Raw genomic sequence first — 26,487 nt, 5'->3', positions numbered from 1 at the left:
GTCAGGTACAGGTCTGCTTTCAGTCCCTAGAGTCAAAACTAAACACGGAGAAGCAGCGTTCAGTTATTATGGACCACATATCTGGAGCAAACTCCCAGAAAACTGCAGGTCCGCTCCAACTCTCACCTCTTTTAAATCAAGACTGAAGACCTTCCTGTTTGCTGCAGCCTGTCACTGAAGCAATGTCAAGGCTGTGAACTGCACTGTGACTTTTACTTTCTAGTCTTGTCTCTTTTAAGCCTCTTCTATTTTAGCTTACTTTACTATTTCTTAACTTGTTTTAATGTTTTGTTTCTTGATGTCTTCCAACTTGTTTTTAATGTCTTTTAATGTAATTTTAATGCCCCTGTAAAGCACTTTGAGTCTCCTTGTGTCTGAATAGTGCCATACAAATAAACTTGCCATGCCTTGCCTTAATATCATCTATCTTAAGAGATTTACTCAAATACTTTTTGTATGGACGACTTTCACTTTTGCCAACATAAGATTAAATATTATATTTAGTATTTATGTATCAGTTTGGCAGTTAGTGTGTATGTATGTCTGTTAGAGTGTGTCCAGTCCCATTAAAGACACATGCTGCAATCTAGGTAACATGAGACTGACCTCGCTATCACTACTAATTATCTACTTATTACAATTTAACACGTATGAAATAATACATGGACTAATACACAATAACAAAACAATACAAATGTCTTGCGATGCCATTTTTCAAGTAGAGAAATAGGCCTATATTTTCAGTGCATACACTGCTATATTTGCACGCTCACAACTTAAATGATGGTACCCACGTTCACACAACTGACGCATGGCCTCAAATTGATTATACACAGTGGTTCAGTTTAGTAATGTGGTTCAAAGTGCAGACACTGATCACACTGTCAGCTGTTTGAAAAAGTCACTTCTCAGACACACGTGTTAATCACAAATCAGAAAGTTAATAATAAACTACGACAAGGTTGTATTTCACACTCAGTTTCCAACCCTCACTTTATTTTTTAAAGTCTGATATTATGGTTATTATCTATAATTACTCCCTCATGGTGGTGCCAGGACTGAACAAGCAGTCGATACAGTAATCCGGTGCCCTTGTCGCCCCCCAGTGGTAACTTGAACTAGTCAATATCAGCTGTTACATAATACTATATAATGTAATCCTGATTTACTACTTTCTGTCATGGGGTTATGTGTGTCCTGGCGGCAGATAATCAGACAGGGCTTTGATATGCAAAAAGTGTTGAGAAGAAAAAAAGTGTAGGGTATAGGACCCCCTAAACCAGAGAGAGGAGAACAGCATGTGACAAAGAAAGAACATCATGTTCCAGAAAAGGGGGGAGGGGGTCACTTACATTAAGTATGTATATACATCTAAAGAAAAAGGTGTTTTCTTATAATTAACCTTGACAAAGTTGCATTATGATCATAATCATATTGCAACCCAATCTGCTATTACAACTCTTTAAATGAGTAAAGAGTTTGAGTCTGAATATTAACTTTTTAATATGATTTTTAAGAGATATTTAAATAAAATAAAAAAAAAACAGATTAAATATTAATTTCAGATTCCAAATGATGGGATGTACAATGTGTTAATGACGTCAGGGAGTCCTAAACTCTCATTCCCTAAATAATTGAGTGTTCATCATCATCATCTTCCACCTCCTCCTCCTCCTCCTCCTCCCCGCCGTCATCATCAGATCAGACTGTCGTGCTGCATCCTTGGTACGTGCACAGCCACACTCCGCTCATGGCAACACTGTACACAAGTAAGCCGAGTTCAACCACTTCACACTGTAGGGGTAGGGGCGTCCTTTGTCCAACCGGCTCATAACGCACGTATCCCACCTCCTGTGGCAGCTGTCGCGTCACACGGCGTCTATTTCAGGGTACAGGTACCCGCGTCGCGCTGTCGTTTGTCATAAATAATCGCGCGGGGCAGGAAACTGTTAACACGATAATGGTTCATTCCTAATGTACGACGTGCAGAACTGAACGCGCCGCACCCCAACTATAACTCTAAACCGCAACCTAGCGTGCTAGCCGCGCAAGCCCCGCCCCCTAGATGGTTCCATTCGTGTGTTATCCCCAACGGGCGGGGCGTTCTACTCCAGCGCGGCAGCTGATTGGCCGCGCGCCACGTCGCGTTTCTTGCCGATTTGCATAACCAGGTCGGGTTGCAGATGCAGGGGAGTGGGCAGGGTTGGGGTAGTGCAAGTGTACTGAACTTCTGCGTCGGTGTACTATAGTCCTAAAATACTGCTAACTTTAAGTCATGCACTGTGATTTCTTTAAGAGAAAAAACAATGCGGGTGTGCGGAGAGGTGACAGACGAGCTCCTGTCGGCGGAGATGGAAGATTTCCTCTTTTAAAATTAACCCGAAAGAGAAAAACTTGGGACTGGGTAAGTAGCTGCCTTTATCCGCCACTATTCTTTATTCTTGCCTATATGGTGTGGACGGATCCGCTGTTTCCGCTGTGAGGAATTTATTCACACATTTCTTTACAGCTGTCAGATGTGATTATTAATTATTTAGGAACTTTTTTTTTTTTTTTTTCATGAGAATTGAAATGGGGAAAGCCGTTCATTATAATGTGCTGGCCAAATGCATACATCGTGTACTGAAGGCCAGCTGTGATATCAAATTCTGTGAGCTACACTGTTGTGATTCTAGATATTAAACCTAATTAATTGAATTGAATTGTTATGTAATTTTTGTGTGTAGATGAATTTAATTTCGATTTAATTTTAATTTAATTTGACTAACTTTCAGGGATTTCTAGTGACCTCCACTCCTCATGTTGACTGTTTCATTACTGCCCTGTGACACTCAGCCTTTGTCTGTGTGACTCCACAGATTATGCGTCCTCATGGCTGTCAGTTTAATATGTCTGAGATCTAAAAGCAGGTAAGCCACTGACTAACGCACATTGTGCCAATTGCCAGTTCCACTGTGCGTGTGACAGCGGCTAACCTGGTTTTGGGAGCACTTCTCATCTTTGGCCTCGTCCGAGAAAGAAACCAGCCCAGGCCGGAGCAGACGCACACCAGCCCACCTCCTTGATCATGTCCTGTGCACATTGCTGCTGTTGGGACAGGCCTGTTCGACATGACTGCTCTCCCAGTGGTCTCCATGTGTACTGTAGCCTACTTCCTCCTATGATCACATACTGTACTGTCCCCTTATATAGGGCCCGGTAGGGTTTTGCATTGCCTCCTTTGGAGCCGACCTCCCTTATGCCACCTACTGTCAAGACTATTGGTGAGTGTTTTGTTTCTGTTTCTGTTTCATCTGCGTCAGGATCATCATCACAGTCTCTGCTTGCAAATTTGAGGTCAGCGGCCCCGCGGGGGTTCTCGAGGAGGTTCCCGGAGGCCCCTTCGGTGAAAATGAGCATTACTAGAGAGACACTGAACTTGTGTCACGCTAGTAGAGGCAGTTTTCCAGTTGATTCCTAAATTGTGAAGCAAATTCCAAGAAGTACGTCCAAATCAATTGTGTCCGCACATCATGTACTACAATGTGTCTGTTTGTGAAACCTATCCCTCAAGTGCAAAGTAAAGTTTCTACTCAAATCAGTTGTGGCATTATGTATCTTACTTTCTGTTTGAGCGTGTAATGCATTTCCTGGTATTCCCATCGGTGCATAATGACTCATTGTGACACAGAGGAATAGATAAGTGCAGTATGTCAGACTCATTAACTTGTGGCCGCATTCATCATCATAGTGTGGACGTGCTGATGCTCACTCTCGGCCACCTAGAGGAGATTCTTTTCCCCCCAGACAACCGCTCGCCCGGTCGGTCAAGTTTTCACCCAAAAGGGGTCGAACGTTCAGCTTTTTGCATTCATTCGAAACCTTCCAAAGTGGATTTGGGATGGAGTTCATGTGGAGTGCCATTGTAGAAAATAATTCCCTCGCCGGGGAACATCATCATAATCTGTTAATGTGCTGTTTATGAGATTGGACCCGCCTAGGTTTAGATATGAAGTGGGTGAGGTTAGATTTATTTCACTTTGTATGTAGAGTAACAGAAGAAAACACATGTAAAACACTGGCCTGAGGTCATTTAGAAATAAAAAACATTAGATCCAAACAATCCACAAGAAATACAATGAATTTCAGAGATTTTAATTTGTAGGGATCACATGACTTTGCATTGAATACTCTAGTATTTTTAATGTGAATGTAATAGGTGGGAAACAGAAAGAGAAAGACTTGTGTTGACTTTATGAGTATGTGCAGTCTCCTTTCACACCCACAGGTAGGCGTCAGTGTTGCACCGTGCCGTGGGTTCATCCAGACAGTCAGTGGGAACCAAACAAGGATTTGGAGCTTATCTGACCCCTGCCAAGCCAGACAGCTCTAAACCTTCTCAGCAAAATCCAATTCTACATAATTAATCGTAATAACTATCTCCTTACTTCCAAACACACGGTTGGAAGCGATAACATCAGCATAAAGGGATAAATTATTGATCAGGAAAAGTATATTTTTGATGCTTTGAGAGAGTTTCTGATGTGCATTTACGTCTACATGGACATGGAAAGAAAATATGTGCATGCTTTGCGATCGTACCTGCCAAGTGACAGCAGATAAGAGTATTTATAGAAAATCCACAGGGTTTCAGTCAGGGGTTAGCCAGAGCACAAGGGAAGCTCAAGTCAGTGTGACAGCCGGCATATTTACTCTACAGGGTAAACAAACAGGAAAGGGGTGGAGGACTAGAGTGTTGTGCTTAAGCCCATAGTGGTGCAACTGTGTTTATCCAATCATGCCCGGGTGATTTTTATCACGGATGACAGAATATAACTAAAGAATCACTTGTTTTGTCGTCGGCATTTTAAAGACAGACAGAAAACACACAGACTCAGGAGTAAAGACCACAATTTTCTGCAATCTGATGGTAAAAAAACAGTTTCCTGATCGCAAAGGAACTTTAAAAACTACTAACAAGGTACATTTATAACTCAGTGGATTGCTTCTCAAGTCTGCCGTGCCCCTTGTGCCTTTATGGTCACATGTCTTGTAGATACACTGCGTTACCTCATCCATAACAGCAGCCGCTGTGATGCCGGGATGTTTGGCACATTTCCCATTCTTACCACGGATGCACTCTGCGAACTCTAAATCAGCCACCTGTGAATACCGGCTTTAAAATGCCCAGTTATGATCGTGCATCACAGGGTCCATTGTACCACAAAGTGAGTGAGGAGAGCATGCATAATTCAGTAGCTATAATATATTCATAATGCATTTCACATAGGAGCTTCATGGCTCTGTAATTTTTAGAAAGTGTACAGCGGTGTGTTAATTATTAAACTGCAGGGTATGCCAGATGTGCTGCACTTTCACTCTTAGTTACTGTAGAGACCAATAGGTATAATCTGCAGGTTATTTTCACACATTATTTGATTAATGTAGTTAGTCTATAAAAATGTTTTTTTTTTTTTAAATGTTAGAAATGCTCCTCACAACTCCACAGAGCCCGAGTGAATTGCTTCTTTTGTCCAAAACGCAAAGATTCTTCGTTTGCTTTCATAAATGACAAAGAAAGGAAAGCAAATCTTTACTTTTAAGACGCTGGAAAAAGCAAATGTTTTACTTTTTTTTACTTGAAAAGTGACTCAAACAGATTAATAACCTTTCCATCGACTAATAGATTAAAGATGCAACATGTAAGAACTGGCCAAGTGTCGAATTCTTGCTCAAAACAAATAGGGGGACAGCATGTAACTGCTAATTGCTGCTAACTGTAGCTGCCGTTAGCTAGTGGGCTCAGTTAACTGTGCAGTTAGCAGTCGTAGGAAGTGTGGGTGCTTACAGCTTTGGACCGGGACGGGCTTTAGCTAGTTGGTTAGCATGCTATCTTCTGTCAATATCGCCCCAACATAATTCAAATACATTATGCAAATACATGTCAAAACTGTTATTTCTTCATATTCTGTTGATAATTTTAATAAATTTGTGAATGTTGTCAACTAAAATTCTTACATACTGCACCTTTAATCAACTAATCCATGCAGCTCTGAATTACAAGGATGAATAAATAAATAAAATGTGATTTCATAAACAGGGTATTAAGAAAAACAATCACACAACAAAAAGATTATCTAAAACACAATGCACATTTTTATTATATTTAAATACATAGTAATAGTAATAATTGCTCTAGGTAAAAGGTTTCTAAATTATTTTTTACATTTCATACATATCATTTGTAGTGTTTACAGTAGCAAAACTCTGTAAATATATTTGTCTTATGTATATACAGTATGTATATCATGGTAGATTAAATAGAGTTACAAAGAAAAAGGGGTTAAATATGAGGTGACGGTGACAGAACAGTGAACAAGTTTCCATTGGCCATGCGGTCCATGTTTTATCTCCATGACGACTCTCTGGATGTCAGGACTGCAAGACACACAAAAATAAGTGGGGATGATGATCCCTTTGTTTGGAAAACAGTTTTCAGCTAAGACTTGCGTCAAACAGGATATAATCACACATGCTTACGAGAAGCTGACAACACCAGTTAACTCTTTTATGAGTCAAGTCTTGAAGTCAGAGTAGTTTCAAGCACGTTTTTCTATAACAAGCACTGAGATGTCTGTAGTTTCCAAAAGCAAGAAGCGGTCGTATAATCCCACAAAGGAAACACCACACTGTAGACGGTAAGAAGAGAGTGCACACTCAAAACACTTTGACCTGTCAGCGTAATAGAGAGACATGTAATAAAACGCTAAGTGCTATGACGATGTAAATATTGGTTTATGTGGTTTTGGATAGTCATTTGTGGAAAAACAGAGCCAGAGCACTGAGAACAACAGCTTCCCTTGTTTGCGTTATGTTTGTTATGAGGATTTTTAGTAAGTAAAGCTCATCCTAAATCTACAGTCCACTGAGGCACATTGCGAGTTATGACAGGTCAAATGTTAGGTGTGATGACAGCAAAAAGGACCAGGCCAAAGAAACAAAATCTCAAAAAACCATGGCCCTGTGGCACTACTTTTGAAATGTATCCCTTCTTTTAGCACGGAGCTCGACAAAAATAGACTGGCAAAAGCTGGAAGCTCCTAAAAATAAGTCGCTCTGACTTCAAGCGGAGCAGAAAGAGGACAGAAAGATACATTTCTCAGTAGCAAAACAAGGGCCAAGGCTTCACACAGGAGGAGAATGGGACAGTGCAATACATTTTTTTTGCAGAGCCCTCTGTGAAAGGCTCTTGCTCTTTGGAAGTCAAGCGTCACCAAAGTACAAGGCATTGTATAGATACACCTCCCACTTCACATATAAATAGTATCCATACATAAAAGGCAAACTGAAATGACATTGGTCTCATATCTTTCCATGTCACAGTATAAAAACAGCGCCACAATCAGAATGTCTGCTACAGTCATTCCCAGTGCGATTGATGTGTTACATGGAGATACGGTGAAAAAGCAGCTGTCGGTTTTATAATTGTTGACTCGAGGGTGGGAAATCCACTCTGTATCACAGAGGGGGGAAATTAGGAGCGAGTTCCCAGATGCATTAAAGTATAATGAAAGCAGCTACTGTTAGTCCAGAAGCAAACAGTGAGAGAAGGAGGGCGGGGAGCAGAGACAACATGAAAGGAGAGAGAATTAAAGCATACAGGGAAATGTGAGAGAATGTAAGTCAGCTGTAGAAAGTTAACGACAGGTATCAGCGGGAGACGGAGAGTTAGAAGTCTTTCAGGTAGAGCGCAGGAAAGAGCTGCTGAGAAGTAGGAAAGACCTCCAGCAAACAGATGGTTTCACGACCCAACACCAAGAACAGCAGCCTTAAAACCAATCAAACCGGGGTAAAGGGTTTGGGGGGCAAGGGGCTCTGGGGACCGGGGGGACGGGCAGGGCGGGAGAGGAGCAGAGCAGGATGGACTCGGGAAGTGGCAGGCAGGGTCTCACACATACACACCCTCAGGGTTGAGACTGGACACTAGAGGGTTTTGCAGGTTGCGTGGATGTCCCAGGAACTGTTTGGCGGTGGGGCGAGGCGGTGATTCCACTGAAGTTAAGCTGTGGCCTGACGCAGAGAAAGCAGACAGTAGACATTTGATTTTAGCATGATTTCAACCTGCTGAACGTGAGCTGTTCAGGAAGCAATCAATCGATCAGTACATTATGTAAGTCATTAGTATCATAGTACATTGTCTGCATTTCAGCACGGGTATTATTATAATAAATAGGAGAAAAGCTGTTAAAATGGTTGTGCTTGTTTCCTGCTTTGTGTAACTACTTTGTCATTTTATTAAAGGTTTACTCATTAAAGTGTATTTGAACTTCCTCCAGTGATGTCACTCAGTGGTTAAATTGCATTGTGGGTAATGTAGGTTTTTGTAGATTTTGAAATGAAAAAGGATGTGTGGAATAAAAAAGGTGACACCTTTGGTTCTGCTGAATCGATTTTGATTATTTGCTTTTAAAACTGTGCTCAATGAGTCCAACAATATTTAAGGAGTGTTGTGGAAGACTGCTATTCAAAAGCTGATGCCTACATTACCCAGAATGCAACTGTATACTCTCATATTTTTCACATATGCAGCAGTACTCCACAACACCTGTAAACACACCTTGTTGTGTAAAATAGTTGGAGTTTTGGAGTTAAGTACATTAAGTGTGTGATAGTGATCCCACAGTAAGAAGCCCTGAATCATAACTTTACCAGAAGCAACGTTTCCATCCTGTCTGTACTTGTTAGTCATTATTCACAACGTGGTTGTTTTACAATCCAATTATACTAAAAATGCAATTAGTCATTTCTTCGTGAGCTCTTACTGACCACAAAAAACATAAAAATGCACATCGGAGGCATTAAAGTGCTGCAGAAACTGCTGTCATTCCCTAGAGTTTGATTTCCCCATGTGGGTCCTGATGATACAGGATGACAATCAACCAAAAATGTCAAATTACAGTCAGTCTGTATCACTTAATGTTAACTCCTCTTGGTTCCTTGGACCAAATGAACCTCTCACAGCCACGTTTACAATGCTGAGTTTGAGTGTTAATATATTTACTTTTGCCTCCATTACCTCCATTACTGTATCCCTCCTGCAGGAGATGTGCCAGCTCTAACTGCTCCAGTTGCTCCTGAAGCTCTGTGCGTGAGTGGGTGTGCGCTGGCAGCACACCTGTTTGTTGTATAAACTGCTGCAGGTTACACTGCCTCAGCTCCTTATTCAGCTCCTCCAGCTCCTCCTGTTTGGCCTGAGATGGAAAAAGAAAACGCGGATCAGTGAGGAGAACAAAAGGACGATTTATAGCATAGATCAGTCACCGCTGACTCATTGAACGCTGACACCTCATCTGTCTGTCAACCAATCAAAAAATGGGATGAGCTAAACTGCTAATCAGTGGATACAATTCTCGTCTGCGTGATAACAATGACAGCGGTTATAATAACACACCAAGAGCAGAATCTGTACATGTGTTTATGAGGCAGGCCTGCTGTACTTTGCTTTTAGGTCACATTATTATTACTGTCAGTGCCATGCATCTTTTCACCATAGGGGGGCAGCAGAGTCTAAAAGTCTAGTCTCAAGTCACTGATGGACACCATCACCCATCAGCCATCGTCAGACCATTCAGCTACAATGAATCATCACAGCTATCATAAGCATTTTTCTAATCCCATCAGATTCCAGTAGACTAAGTCATACTTCTCTGTGGCCTTCCTAACTGACCAGATGTCAGGGGGAAAGATATTTATTAGCTGTAATTATTGAAGACCTGTAGTTCAGAGATCCACCATCGAGACAGCGGCATCACCTTTGCGCCCACAGATTAAACGGTGATGCGACAAGCCAGTCAATTAGTCTTAATCGACTATCCATTTGTGCTTAATCAATGTGTCTGCACACAGCACAGGAAGCAGCAGCAGCAGCAGCATGCTATAGTCCACCAACTCCAGCATGTGTGTGTATACGTGTAATTGATGTTGGACTGAGGCAGCCTGCTGAGGCAGTTCACACCTGCAGGTCTGCCTCCATTAGCTTAATTACAGTAGCGCTGTGCTCATCAGCACCAACACTTAAACACTCGGCTGGCAGATTCGCTGATCAGCTGATGGGTGACTGACACTGCCAGACATACGCAACTTTACATTACTGTGGATTTAGCTTTATGATACTGTAACATGCTACTACTGTTAACATGTCACTAACAGGAAATAAAAGCATCTTGTTTGGCACAATGCCTCTGCAGTTACTTTTGGATTATAGACTCTTGCAGTGCATGATTTGACATGATGGTACATAATAAACCACTATGTTATATAACCTCTGTCCTGCAGCAGGATGCTAAAGAAAAGAGCTATAAAATTGATCATGACTCTGTTTCATCAATTGGGCACTAAATCTGTTGAGTTCAGCCGCATAGTCACACATATCCCCATAAGGATGACTGCCCATGACTCAAATGAGCTGTTTTTAATTAGTTTTTCAGCCAGTTTGCTTGAAGTTTGCTTGGCTTGAGGCCCAGTGGATTGGGAACGGGATTCAACAGTCTTTCAGTCCGGATGGTCTTTGGTTAAGAAAACACGGAAACACTAGACTAAAAATCTTTTCTGGGTGCTCTATTTCCTGGGAGAGAAAAAAACAACACCGTCTCACATACTAGTGAAGAGGAATTTAATTTCCTACACTTCCGTGGCTGAGAACTAGTCTGAATGAGCTCCACGAAAACATATACCTGATACCGGAGTCCTGGGTTTCATGTGAAATATTATGAGGAAACTCGAGTTTCACTTCAAACTGGGTTAGGCTTTTATTGACAGAGCCGTGTCTATGACAACCACCAAGAGTAAACAAGCAGTGACAGCAGAAACCGCGATAGGTTGAGGCTAATTCAATCCAAAGAAAGGAGCTTTTGTTCTACAAATCAATCGTCTTTAATCTCTTTTTTATCATACACAGGGTACAAAAATATATAGATACTGGCAATGTGATATAAACACCATTAGTAACCACGTGTTCAGAACATGCATACAAGATGACACCTGCTGAACCAGTTCAGCTAGATTGTAAATAGATCTTCAGACAATAAAACACTTCATAGAAGATAGGATGTGAGTATACAGACCACAATAAATCATGTCTCCTTTTCACTCATTACTCTTTTTTCTTTTTACGAGTGTCTCTGCACTGTTGTTGTGTCTGCTGCAGTGTGCAGGTAGGAGAGGGATAGAGTTTTACAGCTTTGCTAGAGGAGAGTCTGTGCTACAACCCTCAAATGACCACACACATGGGCTGTATTTACAGCCCTTTCTCCAGAACCTTGACCTCTCTCCTTACCTGCAGCAGAGACTCTGCCTTCCCCAGAGCCTTGTCAGTCTCAGATAGCTGCTCCTCCAGATCTTTCCCGAGATTCTCCCGGCCCTGAAGCTCTCCCTTCACAACGTCGAGGGACTCCTCGGGTCTGTTGGCTTTCCCCTCCGCCTGGCTTTCCCTCTGGATCTCTTGCTCCAGCTGAGCAGAGCGAACAGAGAACTCGTGGAGCCGCCGTCCACAGTCATCTAGCTTGGCGTGGAGCTCCCCCAGCTTCCTCCTCATTCCTCGTTCCTTTTCCACCTCTGCCTGAAGCTCCTCCTCCCAGTACTGCTCGTGAGCAAGCTCGGCCTGGTTCCTGCGCATCGCTTGCTCCAGAGCGTCCACTTCTTCTTGCAAGCGAGCGTCGGAGACTGGTGAAGGACACGGAGATGGGTAGGAACGCTCCCAGGTATGTGACTCCCTCTCTAGGGCTTCTAGCTGGGCCTCGAAAGCCCTCAGTCTCTCCTGTTGCTGAAGAACCTTCCTAAAGACCTCTTCTTTGGCTGGGCCTATGGGTGGTGAGGGAGAGGGTGGTGGCACATGACTGGGTACAGGGCTGGGAGACGGGGAGGGGGAGGCTCTTTGCTCTGGAGAGTCCCGAGGAGACCTCTTAAACTGTTTGACTTTGGTTCTAGGAGAGGTGGATGGCCCCAGGTTAAAGGTGAGTGCTTTCTTAGGCTGGCTGCGTTTTGAAGGCTCAGGCTCAGGATGCTTGGGTAGTGGGATGGGAGAGGGTCTGTCTTGTTTAGAGCTCGGTCCGTCGCTGCTGCTGGGGCCAGTGCGGCGCAGGAAGAACTGAACTTCACTGCCATGTTGGCCTAACTTGGCCAGAGACTCCAGAGGCTTCTCTGTGGCCAACAGCTGCCTCTCTGTGTCCCTAAGACGCTGGATCAGAACATAACGGCCTGTCTGACCTGGAGACAGAGAGAGACAGAGAGTGAGGACAGAGAAATGTATCTACAGACTAAAAGACAACACCAGATAAAACTGAAGAAGCTGCACAACTCTTGGTTTTCATAAAAAAGCACAACATAAATCAGTAGATGTGTTCATAAGTTACTTGTGGAAGACCTTTCTTCTCCTTCAGTGTACTTAAAGCAGTTCGACTGACTCCTCCCACTGCTTCTACGCAAGTAACGCTAAGTGAACAAATGACATCAAACGCATTATGATGCTGCTGATACCTCTAAATCTCTGCCTCTGAGGATTGGAATAAAAAGGCTGCTGTGTAAGACTCGCACATCATGTAAAAAATGTTCAAATAAACTGAAGTTTCCACAAGGACCTTGAAATTAGGACAAACCCTCCCTAATGACTTGGCAGGCAGCTCACTCATGGAAGAAGGAGAGTGCTAAATCTGGAGTTATGTTGTTCGACGCTGTTCCAGCGTATGGCTTGAATGAAGCCGGAGGATACAGGGACAGAGAGCCGGCTCAAATCCGTCTCATACCCAGAAAATCCAGTGAAGTGTTTGATTTGGGTCAGCGAAGAATGAAAAGGTGAGTGCAGAAGCAAACTGCTGCAACCTAAGCGTAGCACTCTTGTTTTGTCGTCAACAAACTCTCTCTGCAGAGCTGTTATCTAATCACTTAAGGCCATTAGATTAGCTGTCAAGCACACAAACATGGTGCCAACTAACAACAGCTTAGAAGCGTGTATTGCAACATGATGACACAATGATTTCACAACATTGAAGGGTTTGGGATACTCACCAATGGCCTGAGCCAGAGCAATGACGACGTCTTGGCAGGACGTCTCCTCAGACAGGCCGCATACAACCCGCACCACTCCGTCCACCCACACTTTGAGCTCCATCTGACACCAGGAGGGACGGGGCCAACAGTAAGACGGTTTTTCAGACAGATCACTTCAGCTTCGGTTGACTCAACTCAAAACTGCATGGCACAGAATCTAAAAGACAAGAAGAGAGGCACATATTAGAGGTGTGAGAAATCTAATCTTCACACAAAAACACACCACACCGATGACATAAAGGCTTCACCGAGTTGTGCATCATGATGTAATCTTACCACAACATATGACACAACATGTTGCAAACCTAAACAAAGCGCAATGGAAGCCGTTAAATACAAAGCGCCCTCACTTGTTAGTCATTTTGTTGAAATACCAGTTTCTACACCAAACAACACTGACGTCAAACACTCACTCAACATGCCGTGTTGAGTGAGAGCATCATTGAATTGTAAATATCAAAACCCGCAGCCGAGGGGTACAGCAGCGTAACATTTTGTTAAGTTCCTAGTGGTTAGTTAAGAGCCCCGGCAGTATCTCGCGGACCTGGGAGCATAAATGCCAATCTGTAACCCAATTAAACGCTCTGCTGCCCTCCTTCAAAGCCGTTATGATAGCTTACTGCCGAGAGGAACGGACAGGGAAAGTGGAGCAACTCAAGTGTGTCTATGTTTGGGAGAGGGTGTTTGTGCGGGTAGAAAATACATAGAAACATGGCAGGAGAGACAGAACAAGCGAGTGTGTCTGTGTCTGTGTGTGTGTGTGTGTGTGTGTTTGCGCAACTTAGTTTGATCCTCCTCAGCAGGACCAGAACTGGGTCTCATCAGACTTCAGAGAGCAGATCAGCAGGTAGCCGAACGCGCGTCTGGGCAGCAGGTTTAACCTAAATGAATATCGTTCTCGTTCAGTCCTCGCTCTGCCTGTCTGTACTTTTACAGCTAAGCTTCAAAACAAGGTAATAAAATACCGCAGTGCTCATAAAAAGTGAAACGCCCCGGGCAGTGGTAGGATTATCTATAGAACTTGGCACAGTAAATGAAACTTTGTAGCCTAGGTGGGTAAAAAAGACAACTCCTCACCCAAAGTCAGACAGATGGTGCTCTCTTTCTGTCTGTCTCTCTGGTTCCCAATGGGAGGTGTTCAATACTGAGCCCCACCATTATCTCGCCCCTCATTCAGTGCCTGGCTCTGCTCCACTGGCTGCCTATAGGGAGCTGCTTTGGAGGAATGCACTGACTTCATCTGCCAGCCGGAAGAATTCCTGCCTTTCTTAACAAAGCCCTCACCCCACCATCCTCCTCCTCCTCCGCTGCTGCCGCTGACCTGACTGCCCCGCACCACCATTAGTTCTCCGCTGTTTGGACACCAAACACCAACTCTGCTGGGGAGCAACAGTCTATCTGATGTGGCAACAACATCACACAGAACAGCTCAACATGACACACCACATACAGAGGGAGTGACGGCACGGCTCGGAGATTGAACTCTGCAGCACGGGATCACAGGAGACGAGCGGGAGATAGAGACGGATGATCACATGTGGTATAAATTCCTTTGAGCCGTAGGAGCGAGGTGATTTCATCTTGAAAGAAACCCGGTATGAAAAGGGAGTGCTTTCCAAATCAAACACCACAACATTTCAACACAGCGGAGATGTCAATATTTTTCTACGAGGACAGAATGTGCTGTGTTGCAATACATAATCAGGGGTGAGTCAAAGAATGAGTAAGACGATCATTTTGGTGAACAGGAAGAAACATTTTTTAATCTTCAAGCCGTGTGCGGTGCAATGCCACCTTACAGGTCACACGTTCCTCTAATCGAAAGCATCCTCATAACTTGGAGTCACCTGCAAGAAACCTGTTTACATAGCTCAAACAGAGGTTGAACTCTTCACATTTTCGTCAAATACATGCCTGCATGTATAGGGAAATGAGTCCCTACCTGCATAGAGGTGACGCAATTTTCTTGCAAACAAGACAGTACCTAAAGGAAATGTTTCTATATCTGTCTGGGATTTCTATGTACCGTAACAATCTCATTAAATGAGAACACAAAACACACAAACATCTCCCAGCTAAGAATGTCACTCTCCCATGATGCTTAGTTCTTGTCCCTCCTGGCTGCTGAAATGTGATAATCTGCACTAACAGGAAACAAACAGGCCTGCGAGTCTCAGGTTGCTGTCTATTCTCTTTGTCACATGCACAACAACACCGAGAACCAGACATCCGCCTGCCTGACCCAGCTCCTTTTCACAGCACAGCTTAGGAGTCCTGTGTCATTTCTCACTGAAATACAGATAGAAGAGAGGCACCTGTACGCATACCATCAATGCCGGCTCTGAGCAGAACAGTAAAGCAGAAGACGACATGTCAGTGGACATATTTGCTATGCAAAATGGAGGGTGACTTAAGAGTCAACATGCAAATCTGTCGACAAAGACTGCTTAGAAAGTGTTCAGAGTCACCACACACACACACGGCGATCCAAGCCACTAAAGTTAAGCAAAACTCATAATTTTAAACACATGACAGCCACTCACACCTGCAAACCACACCCTTAAACCTCAGGTCACCCCCACCCCCCGAAAGAAAGAAGAAAAACACATTCCAACTCCACTTTTCACTTTCACCCCAGCCCCACCCACTAACCCATCACATTACAGTTTCAACTGAAACTCTGAGCATAGCTTGAAACCAAGGATTATCTTCACAGCTTTTCATTTACTCAATAAAATGTGCAAAAATTACTAAAAATGCTCAGCCGAGTCCAAAGTGACCTCTTCAAATTACTTAAACCAACAGACCAAAACCCAAAGACTCCATTTAAGAAGCTGGAACCAGTGATGTTTGACATTTTTTCCTTGACTGAAATGAATCGTCGATTATCCAAATAGTTGCTGATTTTCAATCGGTCAATCAAATCATTGTTGCAGCTCTACTCTCAGCTCTGGCCTGTTGCATGTTTTCTCAAAGGAGGGAATTAAGGAAACGAACCATTACTTTGGAGGTAATCACCAAACTGAAGCAATCAAATATTTTCCTACATCCACAAAAAAAGAGGCACCTGATGATCTTAAGTTGAATAAAGAAAACAGACTAGTCATACTGTATGATGAAAGGCAGAGAAAGAGAGACAGTGAGGAGAACTGACAGTGTACAAATGAGAAAGAGAAAGAATAAATGTGGAAAAAAAAATCTGACAGGTAGACAGATAAAAGAGGGAGAAAGAGTGGTAGAGAAAAAAGCAGAGATTGGAGCTGTGTGCCATTCCCTCTCTCCCTATCTCATCATCACCACTCACCGATCCAGCTCACCCGCTTTGCGTCTTTCATCACCCTGTCTGTACCTCTGTCTGTCTCTTTTCAATGACAGCCTCCTGGCTCCTCTGTGATTTTGGCTCAAGGCAGAAGTGGTTAGCATCACAGCCCTGCAGACACACGGTGGGGCATGATTCGGCTCGTCTGTGTGCCACTCTTTGTGAGCAACAGTGTCAGGCTGTGAACTGATGGGCCCTTCTGGACAAGCTGGGCACAGAGGAGTGTCCGTTTACCAAGAGCACAGCTGTTTACTTGAAACAAATGACAGCTTGAGAATGAACATCTGTGGATTTAGACTTTTTTTTTTCTTATTGGACACCGACTGCGGGGTATGATTCAATTTCTTTACAATTTCAAAATAAACCCCTAACATCTGGCTCTGACAGGAACCTTGTGGGAGACGCCCCCCTCTCCACTCATTCGTGTCTAAAAAATGTGTGCAAAGCATGCACAAACACTAATACGCTAAAGACGAAAACACACACAAGCACAAGCGCACAAGTATTTGTGTAGATGGACAGACACACCCTTAACCCTCAATTTCCTGTGCAAAGGTCTGAACAATGTATTTCTGTTAGTCATGAGCCGTATTGGGAAACATTCAGGGGAAGGAAAGCTTATCAAAAAATTCCAAACAAGGTTATTAATGTACTTCAGCTTCTCCACACCTGGGCCCTTAGGCTACATGAAGCTTACAGGGTGTGTAATGCGTAGGTATGCGTGCGCGTGCCGGAAGTACAGAACACTGTGTGCTACTGCAATGGTCAAAGGTTTGGTTGTATGCCTTCATGTACAAGCTTGCTGCGTGTTCGCAAGCAGACGTGCCATTTAGGCCTATCTTTATGAGAGGTTCCTCCCGCTCAGAGTGATTACTGAGCTATCTCTGTAGCAACAGAAGTCCAAGGAACAATGGCAGGGGTAAAGGGCAGTGAGCATACATGACACACTACCTCAGATCTGGGCCACAGAAACACACAAACATACAACAAGCGTGGACAAACAGTTATCCCTATCAGCATCGACAGAGAAAAAAGAACGCTGTCCCACGCTGGTTAAAGTGTACATAATAGGTCAGACATCGATGTAGGAGGACAATGAACAGTGCTGGGAGAAGCTGTGCCCTCTGTGCCACTCTGGTCCAGGTTGGCAGCGACACACAAACACTCAAAGAGCCAGTTGCACGCTGGCACCGAGCAGCCCGGTCTCATCTGTACTGCAGAGACACCATTGTTGTTCTGGTTCCACACTCAGCAGACAGTGTTGCCTCTTTTGTGGCCCCTGGCATCGCTGGCTCGTCTGCCTCGCCTCGCCAGCTTTTAGTGCCATTCTGCTGCGTCCACATGTTACCACTGATAAAACTAATAAAAAGGGAGAACAGATACTTTCTTTTGTCTGTCCCTCGCCTCCCGTTTTGCATTCTCTATTCCTCCTCCCCCATCTTCGTCATACAGTGTTTCAGTATGCACAGTTTATGTGCTTAAAGACCGATGAGAGCAAAAGCAAACGGAAAAGTCCGCAACATGCCCGTAGTTGAGAGAGGCACAATAATTATTCTTGATGGTAGAAAATTATCCTTTTGCTTCTGTAATTAGGACTGGTTCTCTGTGGAGTTCTTATGATGAATCATGTGGGTAATCTGAGGCACAAAAAATCTAATGTCTAACGTCTGCTGTGCAGTGGTGGAATAATTTTAAAATGCATACAAACAAACAACAGAGTTCTATACTTGCCTAAGTGACGGCTTAAATTTGGACAGAAGTATCCAGGTGGTGCTGGAAGCAACCGACTGGGTGAAAAACACGTCATCGTCATTATTAAGCATGAGCAAGCTTTTGCAGTCACAGCCCCTGGGCTTAGGAAAGCTTTCCTTCATAACACTTTCATGAACAACTGGCTTTTTAAAATTGTCTCTTTGCTGCCTTTATATTTCCCATTTTCCTTTCTTTGTTTTAATTTTTTTTTTTTTATCTCAATTTGCATGTTTTCACCACAAAGTACTGCTCAACTCTTTAACATCTCATTTCAAAAGATCTGAAGTCTTTTCTAAAAGTAAAAGTTGCTTCAAGGATTGAACTGCGCTAATCCCTTTAAAAAAAACATGGGCCCGAGATAGGACCAACTTAGTCCTCGGGTAAATTCCACAGATATTTGGAGAGACGGTTTACATTGCATAATAACACTTACAGGCCTAGCCCAGCCTTATGTGTTTACCTGCCATGATTGTATCTCTGATGGACAGATCATCTTCTACATCTGTCATGAAGAAAGTGAAGCTGTGTCTTAATTCTCCAGGGGCCGTCAATAACTCCCAAAGCACCGTAACTCTCATGCAGAGGCAATGATATGCAGGGCTCCAGTGCCTGCGGTCAGAGAGCAGGGAGTGGTCTAGTGGGCATGTTGGGAAACGAGATTCAAGATCTGAGGGCTTCTATTGGGTGAATTAAAACATAATAACTTTCCAAAGTAGACACACCTCTCTCGCAGAAGATAATTGGCTTTTATAGTGTGCGACAAGGCAGTAAAATGTAGGAAAAACAATAGAGTCGCAGCTGGATGGCTTATTTTGTCTGGGAAAAACATCAAATAGCAGTCTATTCTCTTGGTGGTACGAGTGTCTCTTCTGAAGCTCTGCTTTTGAAAACTGGGTTATGTGTGTTTTTGCCAACGTAACATTTAATTTGCATGCAGGAATTAGTGTATCCATGTGTGTAAAACTGTGTGTTTTACTATGACAGTAAATGTGTTGCTCCTACTTCCCTCACAGTAAAAGGCCGGGCTGCAGCAGGCTCTCCAGACACGCTGCTTGTTAATTAGACTGAACGGTTGCCTGGTTCCCTGCTAACGGAGCTTCATCGACGCTTCAACACACCTGATGAATAATGCATTTTTTCACAGCACATTAATTTAGCAAATATTTCTCGGAACAAAATCCAAACGCTTGTGACCCGACCGACTCTTTGAAAATGTCCCCCGTCCGCCTGTGTCTCTCCTCTATTGACATGCTAATGACTCAGCGCAAAAGGAATCAGAAACAGCACTAATAAGCTTTAGTCGTCATACTTGCAGACTGGGATCTGTCGCTGCAGCCTTCAGCCTTCTCCATTATAATGATTGGCTTGTCCGAGTGTGAAATACCAGCGAGAGTGGATTAGTGGTTCATTTATCAAGGGCAAATATGGACAGCGGTGCCTCGTATTTGCATATGCAGACTCGTTAGTAAAAAGGCCGCAAGCTCACATCCCTGATCAGCTGGACAAATGGGGTTATTCAACATGTATAGCAACTAAACATACAAGGTGTGTAACCGCTGTGCGTGCAATTGATGAGTGAGGAAGGTTTAAAGGTTATAGACAATTACTCCAGTTAATCTGAAGCAGGCCTCGACATGGACATTCAGCGTCTGCCCATCACCTGTGGCTGTCACTACCGCTACAGTCACACTGTGTAAAACAGCACTTAGTGTGAAATCCCAGTCATCATGAATTACCAACAGCACTCACACAGACAGATGGTAACCTGGCCTGAACCACAAGAGAGGAAAGAACGAGGGCGAGAGAGAAGGAATCACTATTCAATGTAAATTCTTGAAAATGCTTAGAGAGCAGCTTTTTTTTTTGTTTTTCTACTTTGAAAGATAAAGAAACCCTGACACACTTTTGAATATCAATGAAAGGCAATAAGGTGCAGCCCCATAAGCATGTGGCCACAATAGTTTACACAACCCTGGCCACAATAAAACACTACTACATTATTCATTTCAGTGAGTGAAAGACTTACTCATACCTGCTTTGGCAGGAGTCATTCACTTGTTCTCTTTAACCCTGGAAACTGAGAGGAGGCGAGTACATTAGCGACCAGGAATTTGTTTGCGCTGACTCATGGATCCGCCCACAGAGCCAGCAGCTAATGGTGAGAATGATAATGCAGGTTTACACCGAGCCTGGAGAAGGCAGGCAGAGCTGAGAGCTCGGCTCAGGATGAGTGGTTTGGCTGCTTGCAGGCTGAGCCCTGCAAGCACAGGGGTTTGTATTGTTGGGTGAGCCAGGGAAGAAGGCTCTCAGACTGCTGATGGGCACCCATGTGAAATTATATACTGCCGACCTGACTCAGCAATGCTTGCCAGGGAAGGAGGACAACGCTTTGTTCCCAGCCAAACTCATACACAGCGCACACACACTCAGTAACACATACACATACATATAGTCATATAGACATTCAGTTATCACATGACCAAAATAATATGTTACATATAGCTGAAAGACAGACGGCAGACAGGCTGACTCAAACTAAATGATAATGCTTAACTTAAAGCAGCATGCAACTGCAAAAGTGAACCCACTAATTTAAAAGGATGCAATTTACACAGTGCATGAGTGGAAAATAGTAGCCTAAAATTTAGCAACACGCTATTTATAGGTGAGTTTTTTTGCAGGTGCATATGTGGGCGCTCAACTCTCACTTCCTGCGTGCGTGCGCGTCATTGAGGAGTCAGTAATGCCAGGGCCTCCAGTGTCACAGGTTTGAAGCTAAACTCATTAGTTATTTAAAGGTCGCTTCCATGTCTGCTCATATCAATTATTCACTCTACTTTTTTGTTTCTTTTTTTTGCCACCTTCCAGCCTTTGAGCGCGACCCGAAATATGGCCTTACATTATACATAAGAAATTGTCAATTGTTAAATCGAAGCAACTGTACGTAATTTAATTCATATACTTGAAAATCATTCAACAGAGGAGTTTTTTTTGAAGGAAGGCTATTTTGCAAGCGAGTAAGATTGGCATTGGTCTTTCATCATGCTTCGATTCCATGCAAAATGTGATGAAACACACACTTGCGAGTCCTTATCTGAGCTGAAGGGAATATTGCCATTCGCATGCCTAAGGAAACAAATATCAACGTGATGCTGTAAAGAAAATGGCATGCAAGAGAGCTCAAAGCCACAGACCTACTGTATGTAATCTCACTGCTCAGTCTGTCACATCATGAGCTGCAGTGATGTGCAAGACTTCAGTTCAGTCAAAGGTAAGGCAGTTATCAATCCAAGACAGACCAGCTGCACATTCTTGCGCAGGGTTGGAACGGTAATATTACTACAGAAATATATGACTCCAACATAAAGAAAACACGGACCTGTCTGCTGAATGAATGTTTTCACAGATGAAAGTGAAGAATTCCAGCCAGTTTCCTCCCAAGACATCAATCTGGGGTCACGGACATTACACGGGCACTTCACAAACTACTACTATGACTAACGCAATCCATTCACCGCTGGTTTAGATTAGATTCAACTTTGAAACTGAAAGCATGAGTTCCTGACTGTGACGTTCTTTTAACATCTGCCAGGACGTTTAAAGGAAGTTTGAAGCAACGCCACAGGCTGTACCGATAAACATGTGACTTCATCGATGGAGGACGGTCTGCTATGTAAAACTTCTTTTCTCGCACTATCCCAATATTTACCTTGGGCGTTCCAACATATCTGCCCCTCGGAGAGAGGGATACAGGTAAACACTGCCATGGAGTCATCATATGTGTGTGCGTCTAGACCTTCAGGTAACCTATCACAGCAGGGCAGTGTAAAATCCTGTTACAGACAGATAAGCTATTGTTTTTCAGTATTGTAAAGGAGATGATTCATTCTGCAAAAATGCTGCTCGAAGAGACAAGTACTGTGGAATGTACAACAAACTATAAACAATGTTTTGACTTAAGTTACTGATTGAGCTTTTGTTGTGTGAACACACTTCCCACCTAATCATCAAACCACACTGCTGTAGGTAAGGTTTCATAGTCAAATACTGAATAAACAACTCCTTACAAGAGATACATATAATGGGAGTCGAACAGTTTAGAAACAACTCTCAAACATAAGGATGAAGACGACAAAAGATATCACAAAATAGCATTTACAAGAAGGAACAAAAGGACTTCTATCAAAGGCGGTCAGGCAGAGTGCATCTTTCCCCTAAAGGCCTCAATGAGATATTTTGTTGTATGTATGTATGCAGATGTCCACCAGTATAGAATAAATCTAGCATCAGTGCCAAGGACTGAATCTTGTGTTATCAGCTGGGGGTGTTTATGTGTTGGTAAGAGGATAAAATCATGTTATGGGTGGTGTTAATGCAACAATGGCTGGAGATCGTTTACACTTTTTCAGATCATGATCGCTCTTTAAGGCGTCAACAATCTAATATTTTAGGATTAAGATTAAGATTGGGATTTTTAAGGTCCTCTGACTTCTGTTACCACTATCAGATCTGAGCTACATGAACAAACCGGTCGAGTGATGTAGCAAACTAGATGGCTGCGTTGAATGGACCAACACAAATGCCAAGAGTTTTGATGATGATGACAAAACTTTTTCAGAATCTTGCTTTGAGAAATACATTTTTTATTTGACAATACATCTTTAATATTAAATACTGCCACGAGCAGCCATACAAGAACTTTGCTAAAATAAAATAGTCAAACATTAGCTAACTTTAGGACCAAAAAAAACCCAGACCAGTCATCAGATATAAGCTTTAACAGCTACTGTAGATGGATTTTGATGAGCAGAGGTTGGTCTGTCTCAGATGAGTTTGAGGGTCCATACCCAGCCCTAAATGTACCCATTTAAAATAGTCAAGGGGGTAATCTGTTTGTGTTGCTTGTGGACCACAAGGCTTAGGGTGGGCCTCTCAGTCAGCCTGATTTATGGTCTGATGGGGAGGTGTCACACACGACTCTCTCCCTGTCATTACTCTGAGGAGGAGCAACGATCACGCCTATCAAGGCAGTGGGGGGAGGATGTGCGGACAGTCAAGATGAGTAAGGAAAAGAAAGGAGGGCAGGGTGCAGATTTATGGCTGATTCCCAGTATCCTAGGAGCACCTTTGGGACAAAGACGATATATCTGCCTGAGTTGCATCTTCACTTCCAGAAGGCTGCTGTTCACCCCTCTGACTCAAGATCCCCGTGGTGATCTTTGGCATGGATACACATGCATATACACACAGCTTAACACTGACAAAGCTGCTATTGTTGAATTTATATGTGAGAGATAAGTCAGCTACCCGAGGGAAAAACAAAGACAGAGGAGGGGGAGGAGTTATGAAGGCAAAGCTGGACAAGACAGCACAAAGACAATTGTTTGTTAAAGGGGGAATATTCAACTTCAGGCAGACAGATACAGAAACCAAGTCTGAGATATGTCAACAAGAAACTAACCAAACAGTAACTATTGTTGCTGTCGTAGAGATGATAATTGCGGCCTTTCATAAAGGACCTGTTTCAATATCTTGATAACTTTGCTGTTTAAATCCTGCAGCTGTCTGTGTTCCGCATTTGACGGGGGATCCAGGTTTTGCTCCGCCAAGGTACCCAGGCAACTCAGTAAACCTGCGTCTTGGCGCAGAGCCCAGGTCTGAGCCGAACACTGCACCTTAAACCACAGACAAGACAGTAACCTGACACTGAAAATATGGCTTGTCGCTTCATCTCTATGGATGAAAAAGTGTCCGATTTGGGTGCTTTGTCACAGATTGATCTAGGCTCATCTAATTTTTCTCATCTTTGGTTGTTTGGTAAAAGATGTTCCCGGGTGCTGCAACCTGCTGCCACATCATTATGTCTTGGATAATTATAATTTTCTGTTAATTCTGATTCTTGCACAGCCCTACAGCAAACGTGTACGTCTGCTCACCAACGTGTGTTTGTGTTCAGGTAGCAGCCATCTACCCATGAGCAACATTTGCTTGTTTAGCTTCTAATGTGCATGATCGATCACATCTACATTCAATGACAGGTCTAACGTCAAGCCTCTCAGCGTGAGGGACGAGTCTGTCAAATCCACCTGCCTCTCTTCCTGTCCCGTCTGCTGATTTAGTATCTCTGGGCCGTGAGGCAGACATTTTCTCTTTCTTGCTGGCGTCTTGACCCCCCTACTGGCCCTGTCCGGGGCCCTTGGCTGAGGCACCATGTTATTTACTGCTCAGAGAGCTCTGTGTGCAGGGAGTCAACACGGCATGGCTGGCTGAGCAAGGGAGCAACCTGCTGCTCATTCTCAGACACGCATCCACAGATGCGCACACACACACTCAGTCACATGACCATCCCAGGGGGTTGGCAGAGATGTTTACCGCGCTACAATCACTACACCCGGTAGAATTGAGGGCCATGGACAAAGAGGCAAACAGACACAGACATCCATAACCCCGGCAACTATAAACTGCCAGTGGTTTCAAACTCAAACAAAACAGAACAGAAAATACTGAGCTTTGGGTTTGATGATGTGACAGAGCAAACACCCATGAAGGCCATGGGAAGTTCAACCTGACAGGACATGACAGCATTCACTCAGGTGAACTTTAAAGTCAGCTGGACTCACTTGGGAACATGTCCTTAGGTAGACGAAGCTCAGGAGGGACTTTCTCAAAGTATGTGGGTGGCTTAATCTAACCTCTGACCTGCACGTTGGATGAATGAAGAGAGATTCAGGCTACAGACATGTATGTCACTCAATGACTTAAAGATATTTCAACTTCAATCAGTAAAAAGGTTGAGTGAAGACAAAAAAAAAAAAAAGTACAATGGCTTTCAGTTGGCAACAAACTCTTCCCTTAGGGAAATGTTTCTCCAACCACCAGCTGGGATCAAAGACTTGCTTCTTGTTTCTGATCAGTCCAGAAATGTCTGCAGTTTTACAACACAAAGATCCAAAAGCAGAACCGCAGTGAAATTCCTTCCTCAAATCCCCTCCTTCCTCTCAGTAATTATAGCCTCCCAGCTGACAAACTACAGGTCTGTGGTGTTTGTCTTTGCCTCCTCGGCTACAACAGGTGAAGTACGGCCTGTGTGTGCTGGGCTGGATGCCAGTCTCTTACTAGTTTCTGCTAGCCAAGTACATGTTACCCTTCCTGGCACAACAAACACACTTAGGAGGAACAGTCTTAATTTTTTATTTTAAATGTACTGGCCAGAAAATTTCACAAGAAGGAAGATATTTTCTTTGCATCACTGAGAACTTGTAACCTTGTACAACAGGCTGAGTACAGCATCCTGCACAAGAAAAACAGAGTGTTCCCATTTATGAAATCCCTTGAGAAAAGTTTGCCATGGTAAACTTGGTGCAGATGATTTATTTAGACGACTACAAATGATTTGATAAATTGAAAACTGGGTTGACTTTGGATTGGAAAGAGGGGTGTGAGGAAGGATGAGGTAGCAGGGTGTGAGGGATGTGAATGTGATGCAAGGAGGACTGGATCAATCTTTTATCACTGCAGTGTGCTTTCATCCCTAATGGATCCGACATGAGCAGAGCACAGCACTACCTTTTCCGTCACATTGCACAGGCAGGGGGAAGGACGCACGGAAAGAAAGAACAAGAAGTGGGAGCAAGAGAGGTAGACTGAGCTACACATGAGAAAGAATGGCAGCGACAGAGAGGGAGAGAGATGGAGAGTGGTTCAAACCACCATCCCAAAAATAATCACAACCCGAAACATGCAAACATATTATTTCACCGTCATGCTGTCATAGCGTTTCCAATTACCCCTGGCCCTGAGTGCATCTGCAGGAGTTGGGAAACACTCTTGATAAGGACGGCGAGAAATTAAGTCACTTCACAGCACGAAGAACGACTTTGAAAAATTCCCATCAAGAATCCCCAGAGATATCTCAGTGTACATGGGTGGACTGCGAGCTGAGTGACAGACAGACAAACTGACAGAGACGCAGACAGGCAGACAAACAGACAGACGATTCTAGAAGAAGAGGGGAGTCCATCTGTGTATTCGAGCAGCGAAAAAGCAGTAAAAATAACAGCGCGGTGAACAAGGCACGACGACTCTCAGAGGACACTCTCTCTGCTCTCTCCGTGCTGAACAGGCTCATTCATGTGATAGAAAATACAAAATATCGAGGCAGCGAGGGAGATACAAAGGGAAGGAGAGAGAAAAGGAGTGCTAACCAAACAAGGCTGGGAAGAAAGTTGAAAGTTTCATAATGCATTCAGACTGCCAGCAACCACATCATTAGCCTGCTTTCTGATAGTTGCTTTAGGTACGATATCTTCTGTGGCTCAAACAGAGGCGACATT

The 26,487-nt window shown here is 43.5% G+C and overlaps 1 protein-coding gene and 1 long non-coding RNA gene across 6 annotated transcripts in view; one reads left to right on the top strand and one right to left on the bottom strand.

Annotated features, from left to right (window-relative positions):
* The first annotated feature begins 2,285 nt into the window (after positions 1-2,285).
* On the top strand, positions 2,286-3,580 carry LOC311263702. Its single transcript, XR_014623390.1, has 2 exons — positions 2,286-2,404; positions 2,948-3,580. It is a non-coding gene; the product is annotated as an uncharacterized lncRNA (long non-coding RNA).
* Positions 3,581-6,110: 2,530 nt separating this feature from the next.
* The window catches only part of rassf7a (Ras association domain family member 7a), a 37,887-nt gene continuing 17,510 nt past the window's right edge, over positions 6,111-26,487 (bottom strand). For 3 of the 5 annotated variants that reach the window (XM_084365193.1, XM_084365195.1, XM_084365194.1), the window contains 5 exons: positions 13,042-13,240; positions 11,315-12,243; positions 9,056-9,230; positions 7,942-8,049; positions 6,111-6,417 (listed from right to left, as the gene is read on the bottom strand). In XM_084365193.1, the coding sequence (XP_084221319.1) occupies positions 6,386-6,417; positions 7,942-8,049; positions 9,056-9,230; positions 11,315-12,243; positions 13,042-13,144 (1,347 nt within the window). In that variant the 5' untranslated portion in view covers positions 13,145-13,240 and the 3' untranslated portion in view covers positions 6,111-6,385. Of the gene's footprint in view, positions 6,418-7,941; positions 8,050-9,055; positions 9,231-11,314; positions 12,244-13,041; positions 13,241-16,387; positions 16,545-18,614; positions 18,715-26,487 lie in introns of those variants that run through there. The other 2 variants (XM_084365196.1, XM_084365197.1) reach the window with 2 other exon arrangements.

The sequence above is a fragment of the Pagrus pagrus genome (assembly GCF_965226575.1).
Source record: "Pagrus pagrus genome assembly, chromosome: 10".
Taxonomy (NCBI): Eukaryota; Metazoa; Chordata; class Actinopteri; order Spariformes; family Sparidae; genus Pagrus; species Pagrus pagrus.
This window is presented reverse-complemented; position numbering and strand designations above follow the sequence as displayed.